Source organism: Loxodonta africana, chromosome 7, assembly GCF_030014295.1.
Source record: "Loxodonta africana isolate mLoxAfr1 chromosome 7, mLoxAfr1.hap2, whole genome shotgun sequence".
Lineage (NCBI taxonomy): Eukaryota > Metazoa > Chordata > Mammalia > Proboscidea > Elephantidae > Loxodonta > Loxodonta africana.
Window position 1 is genome coordinate 18608659 of NC_087348.1, and position 17680 is coordinate 18626338.

The following is a 17680-nucleotide window of genomic DNA, read 5'->3' on the forward strand; positions in this document are numbered from 1 at the left end:
TCTTCCCATGGGAAACCTCTGGTTTTGCTCTTAAGCTGTCAGCTAATTGGATGAGGCCAATCCACATTATGGAGGGTGATCTGCTTACCGAAAGTCAAATGATTTAAAGGCTAATCACATGTAAATACTACATAGCAACATCTAGACTAGTGTTTGACCAAACAACTGGGCACCATAACCTAGCCAAGTTGACACATAAAATTACCCTTCACAAGGTTCAAAGCAATTTTATTAGAATCTCAAAAAGATATGCAGCCCCAATTGACTTCTGGGTTTGACGAAACATCTTCCCTCTTTTTTCCCTCCTTAAATGAGCAAGACTGCCTTATGTTACAATTTAAAAAAAAAAAAAAGACTTTTGTTTAAAGTCATAAAGGTAATTTGATTTTGATTTAAAAAAGTAGTGTGGCCTTTTAGCTTTTTGTTTTATATAAATTGGCCATTTATGGAAAAATGGTAGCTCACCATCACTGTAGACTACATTCTGGTCCCTAGGTAATTATAGTGCAGATTTCTGTATCAAGGACTCCATTTTCTCCCATGAAGTCAAGTGATTACTGTTTCCTCCCTATACTCAAAAACTACATGGACCATTTCTTTAATGTCCCGTACTCAGAAGGGCAATATTCCCTATAGAATCTTGTAGGGGAGACAACTATGGTTGAAATATATCATTTTTGCTGTTTAACTTTCCTTCCACAGTTCCTTCTACGTTTGAGAAGTACCAAAACAGGAGAAAGATAGAATCCAGCTCCCAGTTCTGAAGTGAAAGGAGGGCCTATTTCTATCTCTTAGATCTCTGTAAGCTAGAAGTTTGCATGTAGGATATGGGTAAATATAAAATATCCACACTGAATGGAGGATATCTGTGGCCAAACAGACGGATGGTCTTGTCTAGAATTTGATCTTGAGGAGATGATGACAGATGATAAGCAGTGGTGCAGAGGCTAGTGTAGGGGTGACTTTGCCCAGGAACACAGCAATAATGAATGATCAGAGGCACTGTTGCTAGCTGTAGCAATAGAAAAATTCCAAAGCGATGACCCCAGTGGTGACAGCCTACACAGATCATTCTTGTGGCAGAATCTTAGCTGTGCCTTGCCTCTCAATTCCTATTCCATCTTAGTTGTCTAGGCTTCTCTTCTATTTTATAAGCTACAGATGTCTTTCTGACAAAATACTTTTCTGCTTAGGTTAAGAACCCTGACTCGTACAGCGGCCTTGACATCTTTATTCCTTAGGCTGTAGACCAGGGGGTTCAGCATGGGGATCACAATGGTGTAGAACACAGAGAGGATCTTGGTATAGGCTGAAGCACTCTCAGGATTGGGTTGGAGATATACAAGGAACACGGATCCATAGAAGAGGGAGAGGGCGGTGAGGTGGGAGGCACAGGTGGAGAAGGCCCTGCGTTGGGCCTCCAGGGACCTCATCCTACAGATTGTGACCAGGATGTAGCCATAAGAAACCAATATGACTGAGATGGTGGGGACACTGGTCAAGGAAGTGAAGAAGACCATGATGATATTGGTTGTGGTGGTATCTGAGCAGGCCAGTTGGAGTACTGGGCGGATATCACAGAAGTAATGATCAATGATGTTGGGGCCACAAAAAGGCAGGCTGAAGGCATTCGCTGTCTGTACAGCTGAATTGAAAACACCCACAGCATAGGTTAACACCACCAACTGAATACACAAACGTTTAGACATGATAGTGTGGTAGAGAAGAGGGTGACAGATGGCCACAAATCGGTCATACGCCATGATAACCAGGAGTAAACACTCCACTGTGCCGTGGAAGATCATGAGGGCCATCTGGACCACACAGCCTGCAAAGGAGATGGACTGGTCAGTAAGGAGGAAGCTGGTCAACAGCCTGGGGGTGAACACAGAGGAGTTGCAGATGTCAATGAAGGAGAGCACACTCAGGAGGAAGTACATGGGGGTGTGAAGGGGAGAGCTGGTGCGGATCAGGTCTATCATGCCCAGGTTACCCACCAGAGTCGTGGAGTAGATCAGCAGGAAGATGGCAAAGAGGAGTTGCTTTAGGTCTGCCTGGTCTGCGAGGCCGAGCAGGATGAACCTCGTCACTGTACTGTAATTCTGCCCCAATGCCATTCCACTGGTGTGTTTTCCATAGGACAATGAACAAGAGAAGGAGAAACAAGATTCTTAATATTCAAATCAAAGAGGTAGACTTTAAGATATTCTTCAACTGAAGAGTCACATCTTTCTCCATGTGGCAAACTGCCCCCCAAAATCCACATCAATCCCATCATATCAAGCTCATGCTTAAAACACTTTGAGGTTTCCTATCCCTCTTAGAATAATGTCTAAATCCTTTATTCTACCAGTTGTCCTCTATCACACACTTCCATGATACCCTGCTCTCAGTTTACCCTCTAGTAAGTCTATGAGTGTACTATGTTATTGCAAATATCTGTGCCTTTCCATATTCTATATAACCTTACAATGGCCTTTGGTTTCATTGAGCCCAGCTTAGAGCTCTGTTCTCTTCCTCTCTCCCTTTCTTTGGGCCATCTTGAATTTCAAAGATAATCCTGTAGTTGATAGAATGATGCTACGTTTTAATATTTAAAAAATTCCTATCCACCTTTTTTATTAGATTTTCTTATCCCTAATAGGAGGAGTATAAAAAAGTAAAGGTACCACCATGAAGACTAAGGTACACCTGACCCAAGCCATGGTGTTTTCAATTGCCTCATATGTATGTGGAAGCTGGACATTGAATAAGTAAGACTGAAGAATTAACACCTTTAAATTATTATGTTAGGGAAGAATATTGAATATACCATGGAGAGCAAAAAGAGAGAACAAATCTGTCTTGGAAGAAGTGTAGCCAGGCTTTGTGTCACATACTTTGGACATGTTATCAGGAGGGAAGAGTCCCTGCACAAGGACATCATGCTTGGTAAAGTAGAGTCAGAAAAAAGAGGACCACTCTCAACGAGATGGGTTGACACATTCACTCCCATTCCCCCAACAATCTGTCTTGCACTATATTCCCAGCCTCAATTAGCTGCTTTCACCACTGACCTTCATGTTGTCCAATCCAGCCCATACCTCTCAATCCATTCTTTCTTTAATTGTGGTAAATATATATAACAAAACACTTGTCAGTTCAACAACTTTTACATGTATAACGATCATTACCACTCTCTTTTCCAAATGACTTCATCACCATTAACATAAACTCAGTCCCCCCTAAGCAATCACTCCCCTTTTCTCCTTTCTTCTCATCTCTGGTAACCACTAGTAAGCACTGGTCTCTATACATTTGCCTGTTTCACGATAAGTGGGATCATACAGTATTTGTCCTTTTATGACTATTTCAGCACAATGTTCTTAAGGTTCTTAAGCATGATGTATCAGGACTTTATTTCTCTTTATGGTTGAGTAGGAGTCCCTGGGTGGCACAAACGGTTAGGAGCTGGACTACTAGCCAAAAGGCTGGTGGTCCAGACTTATCCAGAGATGCCTCAGAAGACAGCCCTGGCAATCTGCTTCCAAAAGATCACAGCCTTGAAAACCCCTGTGTAGCAATTCTACTCTGCACACACGGGTTGCCATGAGTCAGAAACAACTGGACAGCAACTAACATCAACGATGTGACTGAGTAATATTCCATTGTATTGACCCTTTCTTGACTAAATTACTCAGCTGCATTTGAATCCTCTGGACAACCTTTCATCCTTACCACTCACTGTAACGTTCCCAGGTCCTTTGTTTGTGTGTGTGTGTGTGTGCGTGCGCGCGTGAGCGCGCTTTAGATGAAGGTTTACAGAGTGACTTAGTTTCTCATTAAATAATTAATACACTTATTGTTTTGTAACATTGGTTGTCACCCCCAAAATATATCAACACTCTTCCCTTACTGACCCCATTTCCATTCATCCAGCTTCCCTGTCCCCTGCTGCCTTCTCATCCTTACCCCTTGACAGGTGTGCCCATTTACACATGGTTAAGTTATGTGTATTGTTGTTCTTTTTGTGGGCCTGTCAAATCTTTGGCTGAAGGGTAAACGTCAGGAGTGACTTCAGTACTGAATTAAAAGGGTCCAGGGACCCTTTTGCTTTTTTGACCCTATCCTTTCTTGCGCTTCCTTCTACTTCCCTGACTTTTCCTTTCTGGCTCTGTCATGACCTTCTCTGCCCCAAATGGTCCCTCAGCACTGGGTTCCCCAGGTGCCAGGTTTTGTTTTGTTTTGTTTTGTTAATTGAGCTTTAGGTGAAAGTTTACATTGCAAATTAGTTTCTTATTCAAAAATTTATACACAAATTGTTTTGTGACATTGATTGCAATTTCCGCAATGTGTCAGCATTCTCCCCCTTTTGAGCTTCAGGGTCCTCCTGTCCATTCCTCCAGTTTTCCTGTTCCTTCTTGCCTTGTCATCTCTGCTTTTGAGCAGGTGTTGCATATTCGGCCCCCTATACTTGATTGAACTAAGAAGCACATTTCTCATATGTGTTGTGGTTATATGTTGTTATTGTTGTTAGGTACCATTGAGTCGGTTTCGACCCATAGCAACCCTATGTATAACGTAATGAAACACTGCCCAGTCATGTGTACCATCCTCATAATCGTTGTTATGCTTGAGCTCATTGTTGCACCCACTGTGTCAATCCAGCTCATTGAGAGACTTCCTCTTTTTCACTGACCCTTAGCCTTACCAAGCATGATGTCCTTCTCCAGAGACTCATCCCTCCTGATAACATGTACAAAGTATGTGAGACAAAGTCTCTCCATCCATGCTTCTCAGAAGAATTCTGGCTATACTTCTTCCAAGGCAGATTTGTTCATTCTTTTGGCAGTCCATGGTATATTCAATATTCAGTGTTTGTTTTATAGGCCTATCTAATCTTTGGCTGAAAGGTGGACTTTGGGAGTGGCTTCAGTTCTAAGTTAGCAGTGGCTGATTTTTTAGAAGTAGATCACCAGGTTTTTCTTCTGAGGCAATATTATGATAAACTGAAAAACACTGAAGGAGATCCAAACCTCCCAACTTTTTGGTTAACACCTGAGCCTGTTAACTGTTTGCACCATCGAAGGACTCCAGCACATAGTAAAAAAATAAAAACTAAAAAAATCTGTTGCCATCAAGTTGATTCTGACTCATAGTGGCCCTATAGTAAACCCCCTCAAAACCCCATTGCTATCAAGTTGGTTCTGACTCATGGTGGCTCCATGTGTTTTGGAGTACAACTGTCCTCCGTAGGGTTTTCCATAGTTGTGATCTTTCAAAAGTAGATCACCAGGCCTTTATTCTTGATCCTGAGCATAGTAGGACCACAATACATATTTGAATGGGGAAGGAAAGCCATAAAGAAGACAGAGTCTTTTCAAAAGCAAATCAGGCTGCAAAGAGGATAGCTACTACTCAGATAGGAGGGTGACAAATCTGATTTACTCAAATTAGGTGATAACAATTGGAGACTGATTATGATACAAACTGGGTGAATAAGAACAGGGCTTTAAAGGCTATGGAGTGGGTTCAGTACTCAATAGCAGCAGAAAGCTGGAGTTTGTGGTGCCTTGTTGTCGTAGCCCCAGAATCTGAGTGTAGGACGGTGTTCAGCTTGTTCACATGCAAAACCAAACCAGTTGCTGTCGAGTGAGTTCCGACTCATGGCGACCCCACATGTGTCCGAATAGAACTGTGCTCCATAGGGTTTTCATGGCTATGACCTTTCAGAAGCAGAATGCCAGGCCTTTCTTCTGAGGCACCTCTGGGCGGATTTGAACTGCCAATCTTTTGGTTAGTAGCCTAGCACTTAACCATTTGCATCACACAGGGGCTCCTTATTCAAACACAAGGTGAGCTGAATCCTCTGGGGAGGAGCTCCCACATTCCCCTCTCCCAGTCTTGAATGTTTGGCCCAAATCCCTGAATTCAAGAGCCTGGTCTTGAATCTCTGACATCGGCAAATTAGTTATGTCAGATGCTATGGAGGCCTTGGGGAGATGCTTTTCAGACAGGAATATGAAAGAACCATCCCAATATACTGAAACTTTTGAGTAAGTTGTATTTATACAGATAAAACAAATTTTTATAATGATTATACTATTTAATGTGTATTTCAGTACATGTTTGAATACATACATGTTGAACATGTAAACTAAGGTACTTGAAACATTTAGGAGTTTCTGCTTAATTCGATTTGAAATATTGACGATAATTAACTAAATTGAATTGAGTAAATTTACATTTGACTTTGAGTCTGCAAAATGCATTTGTTTTACTGAATGTATAAATATTAACTTAGTTGATTTTCAAAAGTTAAATGCTTATGAAGGTGCTTGAAGGGCTGAGGACATCAGCAACATTAAATTTTTGATTATAGCTTAAAACATGTAACCATTTGCACCATTCGAGGACACCTTAAAAAATTTTAAGAGAATTTAATTAACAAGTTCATAAATAGCGTGTAAATTTTTAGAAGAACTTGTTTCCTTAAATTATTAAAGGTTTTTTTCTTTTTTTTTTTTTAACTTTACTGTGAAATGTTTAAGAGAATTTAGTTGTTAGCAGAGCTTAACTTATTTAGGGGAAATTGATCTGTTAAATTTTGGGGCTAAGTAACATTAATCAAAGACCAAGTGTGAATGCTTTAAATTTTTGTCACACAAAATACTAGATATATAATTAAACTTGGTATATTTGGAAGTTGCACTTAATGGCTTAAAAAAAATTAAGTTTTGAGTTTATAACCCACAACTGAAAATATTATAATCAATTTAAATAAAAACCTCTTTAGATCTCCCTTGTCATGCACAAAAGCCTGTATATTAAAAAAGAGCTTGTGAATTTGAATTTGAATTTATCGACGAGAAAAACCTGAAGGATCCACAGGAATTAAGAGCCTTAATTCTCTGAGGGACGGTGCTGGGGACACAGTGTGATGCTGCCGGGAGCCCTCCTGGGAGAGGGACGATCTGGGCACTGTTCGAGCTCTGCCGCTTTGTGATATGACGTTGGTAAGTCAACCGAGAAAGCAGAGTCCTGTATAAATCCAAAAAACCAAACACTTTAGAGTCAAATTGATTTCAACTCATGGTGACCCCATGTGTGACAGAGTAGAACTGCCCCTTAGGGCTTCCTTAGCTGTGATCTTTACAGAAGCAGATTGCCAGTCCTTTCTTCCTCGGTACTGATGGGTGGATTTGAACCTTCAACTTTTAAGTTAGTAATTGAGACCAGGCTGCACTGCCTAGTGATCTGCCTGAGTCCTCTATACTCACTTGTAAAGTGAAGAGGATGACTCTTCGTTGGGTTTTTTGAGATTTAGGGGAGGCCTGAGAAGGTGAAAACGGGGGTGCTTTGAAAAGAATAAAATATTTATAATAATCCTGGATGGTTGTGGAGTGAGGAAGAAAAACTGTAATGGAGGAAACAAATATTTGTTGAGCCTCTGCTAGGCAGGTGCTTTCTGCATTACAACTTCATTTAAGAAGTAACTTCTTTATAAGGATCTCTGGTGGTTCAGGGGTTAAGCACTCACTCGGCTGCTAACTGAAAGGTTGGCAGTTCAAACCCTCCAGCAGCTTTGTGAGAGAAATATGTGGCAATCTGCTTCCATAAAGGTTCCAGCCTTGGAAACCCTATGGGGCAGTTCTACTCTGTCCTATAGGGTTGCTATGAGTCAGAATTGACCTGACAGCAATGGGTTTTTGGTTTAAGCTGCTCATAGAGCCCCTGGGTGGTGCAAACAGTTAACATGCTTGGCTGCTAACCGAAAGGTTAGTGATTCAAGTCTACCCAGAAATGGCAAAGAGGAAAGGCCTGGCAGGCTATTTCTAAACAATCGGCCATTGAAAACCCTATGGAGCACAGTTCTATCCCGACACACATGGAGTGGCCATGAGTCAGAATCAACTCCACAGTGACTGGTTAACCTGCTAATAGTCCCAAATGGATGAATTGAAATTTGAATCTAGATAACCATAGGGAGAGTTATTTGCATAATCTCCTCCTCTTTGGGTAGGGATAATAGCCTCAGAAAAGTAAATAACACAACTGAGAATTCTACCACTGAACCACCAACTCTCCCCCTCCTCCGTGGTAGGTCTCTTGAATTCTTAAAGGGAAATCAGGACCCCCAGAGCCTCCAGACTCTAAAAACACACACCTTCATTTTGGGGTTTCCCAGTAATGACACAAGGGCAGTGTTACACCCCTCCTCCCCGTTCCAGTAACTAACCCTGCTGGGGACTCAGTGAGAGGGCACTCAAGCAGTTTGTTAATGAATCAATTTCATTTAATTCTGAGGTGACGGGAGGATCAGAAAGAACAATGGAATTATCTTTCAATGTTAGCTGGTTTTGCTTGTTTGTTTTGTTTTGTTTTTAATGGAAAATATATTTCTAAGGTACAAAATTCAGAAGGGAATCCAGAGAAAACTAAGTCTCTCTCCTGTGCTATTTCCCCAACCACCCAGCTCTCTTCCTCAGAAGCTACTGGTTTCTTTTGTGACTTTCCATAGTAGGAGCCCTGGTGGCAAAGTGGTTAAGAGCTACAGTTAATACAACCAAAAGTTTGGCAGTTCAAATCCACCAGCCACTCACTGGAAACTGTATGGAACAGTTGTACTCTGTCCTATAAGGTCACTATAAATTGGAATCAACTCGATGGGTTAGAACCTAGCGGATTCTAACAGTGGCACTGCTGGAGAAAAGACCCGGCGGTCAGCTCCTGTAAAGATTTCAGCCTAGGAAACCCTATGGGGCAATTCTACTCTGTCATGTAGGGTCATTACGAGTTGCAATCGGCTCGATGGCACACAACAACAATCTTTACAGGAGCAAATCGACAGGTCTTGTCTCTCACCGAGCACCTGGTGGATTCGAACTGCTGACTTTAGGTTAACAGCAGAGCACTTAACTATTGTACCACCAGCGAACCTTCTTTAGAGCCATGGCAATCCTCAATAAAAAATACTAGCATGCACCCTCTGCTTGTATTTCTTGCAATGTAAAGAACTTCCCAGACTCACTGGACTTCTCAGTGTTTTCCCTGTTGGGAGAAGAAAAAGAGGGGGCTGGCAGAGGAGACCTCCCTGGTTTTCTCTCTTCTTTTCCTTTTCCCTCCCAGCCAGATGTTACAGGTGTTCACAAGCTGTGGTCACCTACCAAAGTGTGATCTGTGTACCAGCAGCACCAGCATGGTTCTGTGCTGGTTAGAGATGCTGAATCTACTGCCTGAGCCCTGCAGTATGACAAGATCCGAAGCTGATTCCTACTCACCTTAGAGTCTGAGACAGGCTGACTAGCAGCTTGACCGGGTCCAGCTCCCGTGCCAGCTGGATGTCTGTGGAGGGGGACAGTAGGTAGGAGGCTCCTGCATAAAACTCCTGATAATAAAAGGACGTGCTGGAGCCCGCAGCAGGGGCCTCTGTTAGAAGCTGACCCTGAAAGTGACAGCACATTAGGTCTGAATATCTGAAGGTGACTTAGGAGGGTGGTGGGGGGATTTGGAATGTGGTGGAGCTGCCTTAGGGGAAAGTGCTCCTTCTAGCCTGGCCACAGGGATATCAGAAAACCATGGCCCAGGGAGGGTCTCCTCCTCTTCTCTTCAGACTGCTCTGGGCCTCCCTTGCATAGGAGGAAACTCACTGTCTTCCTTACGGGATTTTGTAGCTTATGTTTGTTCCCAAAGAACCACAATTAGCAGTTGATCTAATTACTGAACCTAACAACCATGCTTAGGGCCAGTCAAAGAGTTCCTGGGTGGCACAAATGATTAAGTACTCAACTACTGACCAAAAAGCTGGTGGTTCAAACCCACCCAGAGGCACCTAAGAAGAAAGACCTGGGAATCTTTTCCCAAAAGCTTACAGCCTTGAAAACCCCATGGAGTACAATTCTACTCTACACACATGGGGTTGCCACGAGGCGAAATCAACTCAAGAGCAACTAACAACAATAACAAGGGGAAGTCTAGTCAATGGGAGCTCAGGGGGCAGCTTATTGGTTGAGAGGCCCAGCATCTAGGAGGACAGGCAGACACTTGAGTGGCTGGCCTTGAGGACCCAGCTCCAAGGACTAATGGTGAACATCTGATGGCCTCAGACTGCTGGGGGAACATAGGGCTCTACACCTTCCTTCCTGCACCCCCCAACCATTGCAAACACATCATCAAATAAGCGAAACCTTCACTGGCTTTTTAGAAGGGTTGCTTTCATCCAAGGCTACCACCTAGACTGTTGGCTAATTTCTGAGAAGCATTTTATTGCCTAGCAATTGAGAGGATAGGCCAGGTCTCAATTTCTATCCCAGCTTCCTCTCCTTACTAGTATTGCGACCTTGGACAAGTTATCTTATCTCACTCAGGTTTCTCTTCTGCAAAGTGGAAATGGTACCTACACTTCGGGTTTCTGGGAGAGTTAAATGAGGCAGTACATTTAAAGCGCTTGTCAGCATGTTTTGCAAAGAGGTGTCCCTGAGTGGTACAAATAGTTACTATGCTCTCAGCTGCTAACTGAAACCTGGGAGGTTTGAATCAACTCAAAGACGCTTTGGAAGAAAGCCCTGGCAATCTACTTCCCAAAAGTCAGCCACTGAAAACCCTCTGGAGCAGAGTTCTACTCTGACACTCATGGGGTCCCCATGAGTTGGAGCAGACGGCCTCTGGAACACAAGTCCTCGATCCTGCTTTGTTTGTTTTTAAAAATAATTCATCTTATTTTTGTTGTTGTTGAGAATATACACAATACTCAATACTTTTTGTTATTTTTAAAGGAGGGCTTGAGTGAATGGGAGAGAATGTGAAGCTAAAGGAGGACATCCCACGGAGATGGGGATCTTCCATGGACGCACTGACCTGTGGAGAAACTGGGACCATATCCCTCTGACTCCAGCTCCTGGAGACCCCTGGGAGCGATGGTCCCTCCGTGTGGTGTCAGCTGGTGTGGCGACAGCACTGGCCGACCTTTGGACTACTCCTCCCAGGGAAGGCTTCTGTCTGAGCTCTTACATGGCATTTCTGTGTAGGCTTGTGAGAATTGGGTCGTTTTGGATTGTCCCAGGGGCAGAACAGGAAGCCAGTAATTGGTAGTCCAGGATATACACAGGGCGCGATGCCTGGAGATCAGAGTCCGGTTGGGTGAGTGGAGCCCAGGAGCCTCTGGGGATCCTGGCTCAGGGCTGACCCCCATTCATTTACCGAATCTCTCCCCCTGGTGCCTCTAAATTGATCTAATGAGTGTGAAACTCCAGAGAGAGAAACCCATCACAGAGCCCTCACACAATGTCATCATCCTCAGCTCAAAGCAATTAATTTTTCTTTCTCTTTAACGATGGAGACGTTGTTAGTAACCTTCCCCCCATCACCGCGCCCCGCCCGCCCCGTCCCTTAGGAGAAACCCAAGGCCCAGTAAGGCTCAGTCGTTTCTGGTCACGCAGCAAATCACTGGTAATAATAGTATGCACCTAGCACTTGTACAGTTTAGCAATAGCATGCCTGCATATTACTTCATTTTATCTTTAAACAAACCCTTTGAGGTCTTCTCAGCAAACATATTCTCTCTATGTTATGAAGGGAAACTGAGGCCCAGGAAAGTGATGACATTAGTCCAAGGTCCTATCTGGTAAGTGATACCACCACCACCAGTTGCCTTCGAGCCAGCTCTGACTCATGGTGACCCTGTGTACACAGAATAAAACTGTGCTCCGTAGGGTTTTCAGTGGCTGAATTTTTGGAAGATCACCAGGCCCTTTTCCAGAAGCTCCTCTGGGTGGACTCAAGCCTCCAATTTTTTGACTAACAGCCAAGCATATTCACTGTTTGCATCACTCAGGGACTCCAGCAAGTTGCACAGTCAGGGCCACAGCTAGGTTCTGCTGGACTTCAGTCTTTGCCTTTGAGGGCTCAGTCATCTTGAACTCACTTGTTGGAACTGTTCTAATCTAGAGAACAAATCCAAAATTTTTCGATGTTCTTGTTGTGTGCCGTTGAGTCAATTCCGACTCATAGCAACCCTATGTGACAGAGTACAACTGCCCCATAGGGTTTTCTAGGCTATAATCCTTATGGAAATCAAATGACATATTGCATTGGGCAAATATGCTGCAAAAGACCCCTTTAAAGTGTTAAAAAGCAAAGACGTCACTTTCAGGACTAAGGTACACCTGATCCAAGTCATGGTATTTTCAATTGCCTTGTATGTATGCGAAAGTAAGGCAATGAATAAGGAGGGCTGAAGAAGAATTGATGCCTTTGAATTATGGTGTTGGCAAAGAACACTGAGTATACCACGGGCTGCTAGAACAATGAACAAGTATGTCTTGGAAGAAATAGAGCCAGAGTGCTCCTTGAAAACCAGGATGGCAAGACTGCATCTCAAGTACTTTGGACATGTTATCAGGAGGGACCAATCCCTAGAGAAGAACACTGTGCTTGGTAAGGTAGAGGATCAGTGGAAATGAGGAAGACCCTTGACAAGATGGATTGACACAGCAGCTGCAACAATGGGCTCAATGGGCAAGGACTGTGAAGATGGCAGTGTTTCCTTCTGTTGTACATGGAGTCGCTATGAGTCGAAACCAACTCAACGGCACCTAACAACAATCTTTAGGGGAGCAGATCACCAGGTCCTTTCCCCATGAAGCTGCTGGTGGATTTGAACTGCTGACCTTCAGGTTACCGCTTAACTGTTGTGCCACGAGGGCTCCTTTTTAGGAGAGGCATAAGCAGACTGATCACCATCATTGATGATATTTCTGCCCTGCCCTTTATCAGTGGATTCTGATAACAGAACTCGTATCTTCTTCCCTCCATGCTCATGTCCTTATTTTAATGGGCTGCTTGCAAGACTGGGGAGCCCAGGTGTCTAAGTGGTTAAGAGCTCAGCTGCTAACCAAAAGGTCGGCGGTTTGAATCCACCAGCCACTCCTTGGAAACCCTATGAGGCGGTTCTACTCTGTCCTATAGGGTTGCTATGAGTCGGAATCAACTCGACAGCAATGGGTTCTGCAGGACTGAGTCATGTTAGTCATAGGACCTGGAGCCGCAGCTGCATCCCAAATGGGTGGTTGTCACCTCGCTCCCAAATGTCACTTTTGTCCCTGTGCACTCTATCTAGATTCCTCTACATTTTTCCATCCACCTCTGGTCCAGCACCACATTTCACAAGACCAGGGGGCCTCATTCACACTACATTCTTTGTGAATGTCACCTCCTGGAGCAGCCACTGATGCTGACTGCTTGTGTCAACTTAGACCTGGCGCTATCACAGGCTTTGGATGTTTTTCTCTGTGGCTACCCTTTTTGCTTTCAGCTGCCACTCCTGAATCTGTCTCCTGACCCCTGAGATGTCTCACCTCTTTCTCCATGTATCTCCTAGGTGTCTGCATCATGTCTGCATGGCCTAGAGATGTGATGGCTTTTTGTCATGACGATCAGGTTGAAAATCCTTCTGAGAGAGGATCTGCAATGTGTGTTTGCTGTATCATTTAAGAATAATTCCACTATATAAAATAAGAAAAACTAAGTATAGAAGTGAGAAGCTTGTGAAAAATGAACTAGAGAATACGTGTGATGAACATTTATAGGAAGGCATGAAACAACCAAGGAGCATCACACATTCATGAGGCATCAGAGGCATCAAATATCCACAAAGCACTCAAATTCATGAGGTCTCAAACTGGCAGCCTTGGCTGATGCCTAGTCTTGGTCCTGGTTGTTTCTGCACCCCTTCGCTAGAACACATGTTAGCTCCAGGCACCCTCTGTCCACTGAACCCCTTTATTCATCCTCCACTCTGGCTGTCTAATGTGGCAGAAAGAGAGAGTGAGCAAGATACATCCATACATGTAAACATTATGTAATACACGTGTGATGATTAATTTTATGTGTCTACTTGCTTAGGCTATGGTTCCCAGCAGTTTGGCCAAACACTAGTCTAGTTACTGTTCCATAATGTAAGGCAATTTTATGCAATCTCTTTCCACAGTGCAATCTAATGTGATGCAATCAATCAATCAGATGAAACAAATAGTTTCAACTATTTGAATAGTTGAATATAAATAGTTATTTGTGTTTAGAATATAAATAGTTATTTTGGTAGAACTCTCTCCACTCTGTACTCTTTCCATCACCTGACCTATGGATCTTGGGTTACAAGTCTTCAGCCTACTGCTTAAGCTTCAGATTTTGGACTTGCCAACCCCTGCAATTGGTTGAGCCAATTCCTTGAAGTAAATCTCCCTGGATAGATAGATAGGTAGATGATAGATAGACGATAGATAGATAGACGATAGATAGATAGATAGATAGATAGATAGATAGATAGATAGATAGATAGATAGATAGATAGATAGATAGATAGATAGATAGATAGATAGATAGACAGATGATAGATAGATAGATGATAGACAGACAGATAGACAGATGATAGATAGATAGACAGATAGAGAGGGAGAGAGATAGATAGGGAGAGAGAGAGAGAGATGGGGGGGAGAGAGAGAGGGTATGGAAGGCATATTTTTATATATGTATCACTGGTTCTGTTTCTCTAGAGAACTTGAAGACAACGAGATTCAAATACTCCACCTTGCTTGCACTCTTTCCTAGATTTGACTCTTTTCCTTTGATTCTCCCTGTATTTTTTTTATTGGCTTGATAAGCTGTCTTGGTCATCTAGTGATGCCATAACAGAAATACCACAAGTGGATGGCTTTAACAAAGAGAAATTTATTTTCTCACAGTCTAGTAGGTTACAAGTCCAAATTCTGGGCGTCGGCTCCAGGAGAAGGCTCTCTCCCTCTATTGGCTCTGGAGGAAGGCCCTTGTCCTCAGTCTTCCCCTGGTCAAGGAGCTTCTCAGGTGTAGGGACCCTGTGTCCAAAGGAAGTGCTCTGCTTCTAATGTTGCTTCTTAGTGGTATGAGGTCCCCGACTCTCTGCTTGCTTCTCTTTCCTTTTATCTCTTGAGAGATAAAAGGTGGTGCAGGCTACACCCCAGGGAAACTCCTTTTACATTGGATCAGGAAGGTGACCTGAGTAAGGGTGGTATTACAATTCCATCCTAATCCTCTCAACATAAAATTAGTCACAAAATGGAGGATAGCCACACAATACCAGGAACCATGCCCTAACCAAGTTGACACATATTTTGGGGGGAACACGATTCAATCCATGACATAAGCCATGTGATTTGAGCATCTTATTGTGGTCCATGAGCATTTCTGTTTTATGATTTCTAAGATAGGGAAGTAGTGCACTAGGAGGCTACCACCACACATAGCAGGTATATTTTGACTCCATATCATAATAATTTTCCACATGGCAGGTGAATCTTGACTCCATCTAATGAGCAGTAGCATGTTCTGTCCCATCAGTGGTTCTAATGGGAGGGCATGAGATGAGGCATCCTGCATGAAGCACATGAAGTAGACTTCAGGGAAGTGAGGGAGGGCTCAGAAGTGAATCCTGGTCTCTCTGCACCGAGTTTGTTCATATGACAGTTTTGTCATGGGCTAGCCAGATGTCAGAGTGTCCCTGTACTCCGAATCTCAACTTCTTCTCACACTCTGCTTCATTCTCAACTCTGAATCTGAGAAGCCATCTTCTTTCTCTGTATTTAGGCTCCCTTACATAGGATGTGAGCACAATATGTACCCATTGCCAATTCCAACTCACAGAAACCCTAGAGGACAGAGCAGAAGACCTATAAAGGGTTTCCAAGATGGTGAATCTTTACAGAATCAGGCTGACACATCTTTCTCCTATGGAGCAGATAGTGCGTTCGAACCTCCAATCTTTCTTATAGCAGCTGAGCACTTAACTACTACACCACCAGGGCTCCTTGCATAAAAGTAGAATTGCTATATCTTTCTATTGCTTTTTATCAGGATAAATTTTTCCTATTTATCTCTATCATTTTTTTGCCTACAGATCTTCTTTTCCTGTATAGCTTTACCAGCCTTCTTTCAGATAGGGTTTGCATTGCCTATCTTTTCCCATGTTTTTACTCTGAACCTTCTTGTGCTCTTATATTTAGGTGTGTATTTTGAAAGCAGTATAAAGTTGGTTTTTTGGTTTTTTCTTTTTCTTTTTTTAAATCCATTCTGAAAATCTTTTCTTTTTTAGTATTTAGCCTACTTGAAGATGTCATCCCATGGTCTTCTGGTTTCCATCATTTCTGTTGAAAAATCAGCTGTCAGGTATTATGGCTGCTTCCTTGCTGTGTCCTTTTTTCTTTGTCTGAGTTTAAGCTTTTTTTCTCCTTGTCTATTGTTTTCAGCATTCTTAAAATGATGAGCCTTGGTATGATTTCCTCAGTATTTATCCTGTTTAAAGTTTGCTCACCTTCTTGAATCTGTGAGTTTATGTCTTTGTGTTTTGGGGGATTTATCAGCCAAGATCTCTTCAAATATTTCTTCTCTTCCGTTCTCTCTCTTCTCTTCTTTTGAGGCTCCAAATATAGTATGTTATATCTTTTGGAGCGTTCTGTATAGTTCACATGCTCTTTTATATATTTCCACCCTTTAACTTCTGCTATTTGTGTTTTGGTCTGGTTTAAAGAAATGATTTCACTTCCTTTCATTGATCCTCCTTTTTGCTTTGTGTAATCTACTGTTATATTTAGCTGATTTGGATCACCCCTGTTTCTTAACACCCACTTAATGTTCTTATCTTTATCCATATCTGTCTTGGAAGAAGTACACCCAGGATGATCCGTAGAAGCAAGAATGGCGAGACTTTGAATTCCTTACTTTGAACACATCATCAGGAAAGAGCAATTGCTACAAAAGGACATTATGTCTGGTAAAGTAGAGGGTCAGTGAAAAAGAGAGAAGCCCTCAATAAAATGGATTGACACAATAGCCACAAGAATGGGCTCATACATACCAAAGATCATGAAGATGGAATAGGAAGGGGCAACATTTCTTTCGGCTATGCATGAGGTCAACATGAGCCAGAGTTGACTTGACGGCAACTAGCAACAATAACATATTCACAAAGTTTAGCAGTTGGGGTTGAAAACGGAGACTTCCTGTAGGAACGTGGCTTAATTAATTGTTCCAGGAAATGCAGGTCTGAGAAGGCATGGCTGTAAACCAATAAATAACTTCAATGTTTGCTTCATGAATTCCTGCAAACCAATTTATGTGAACAAACAATTTCCTCCTCTGGGCAAACAGCTTCCCTATCAGGACAATGGATTGTTCACCTGGACAAATAATTTCCTTATCAAACAGCAAGTTACTTATCAAGATTTTCTTCCAAGCCCTCTCCTCCCCATGACAGCCAATCCTAAACTATAATTCACAAATGCTGTCCAATCCTGATCTTTTCCCTGCCTTGAAAAATATACTTTACACCACTTGAGTCTAGACCCTCAAGCCCTATAAATATTCTCCCGTGACTTCCTTCTTTTGAGACACCAGTAATACCGTCAATGTGGTATTCTCTCTTATTACAGTATTGTTGTTTTTAGCTACCATTGAATTGGCCCCTAACTCATGACAACTCCATGCATAATAAAATACTACCTTGTCCTCCACCGTCCCAATGATCTGTCGCAAATTGGAACAGTGTGATTCATAGGGTTTTCACTGTTTGGTTTTTGTAACTGGATGACCAAATTTTTCTTCCTAGTCTTAGCCTGGAAGATCTGCTGAAACCTGTTCAGCATGATAGAAACATGTCTGTCTCCACTGACAG

General features: G+C 42.7%; 1 protein-coding gene across 1 annotated transcript; it reads right to left on the reverse strand.

Moving 5' to 3' along the window:
• Window positions 1-1089: 1089 nt before the first annotated feature.
• LOC100656357 (olfactory receptor 5G9-like) lies at window positions 1090-2605 on the reverse strand. The gene has a single exon (XM_023540567.2). The coding sequence runs from the start codon at window positions 2115-2117 to the stop codon at window positions 1149-1151; it is 969 nt and encodes a 322-aa protein (XP_023396335.1). The 5' UTR covers window positions 2118-2605; the 3' UTR covers window positions 1090-1148.
• Window positions 2606-17680: the final 15075 nt, after the last annotated feature.

What these genes read in the sequence shown, in the direction of transcription:
- LOC100656357 (XM_023540567.2), bottom strand. Translation starts at nt 2,117, where the DNA reads ATGGCATTGGGGCAGAATTACAGTACAGTGACGAGGTTCATCCTGCTC.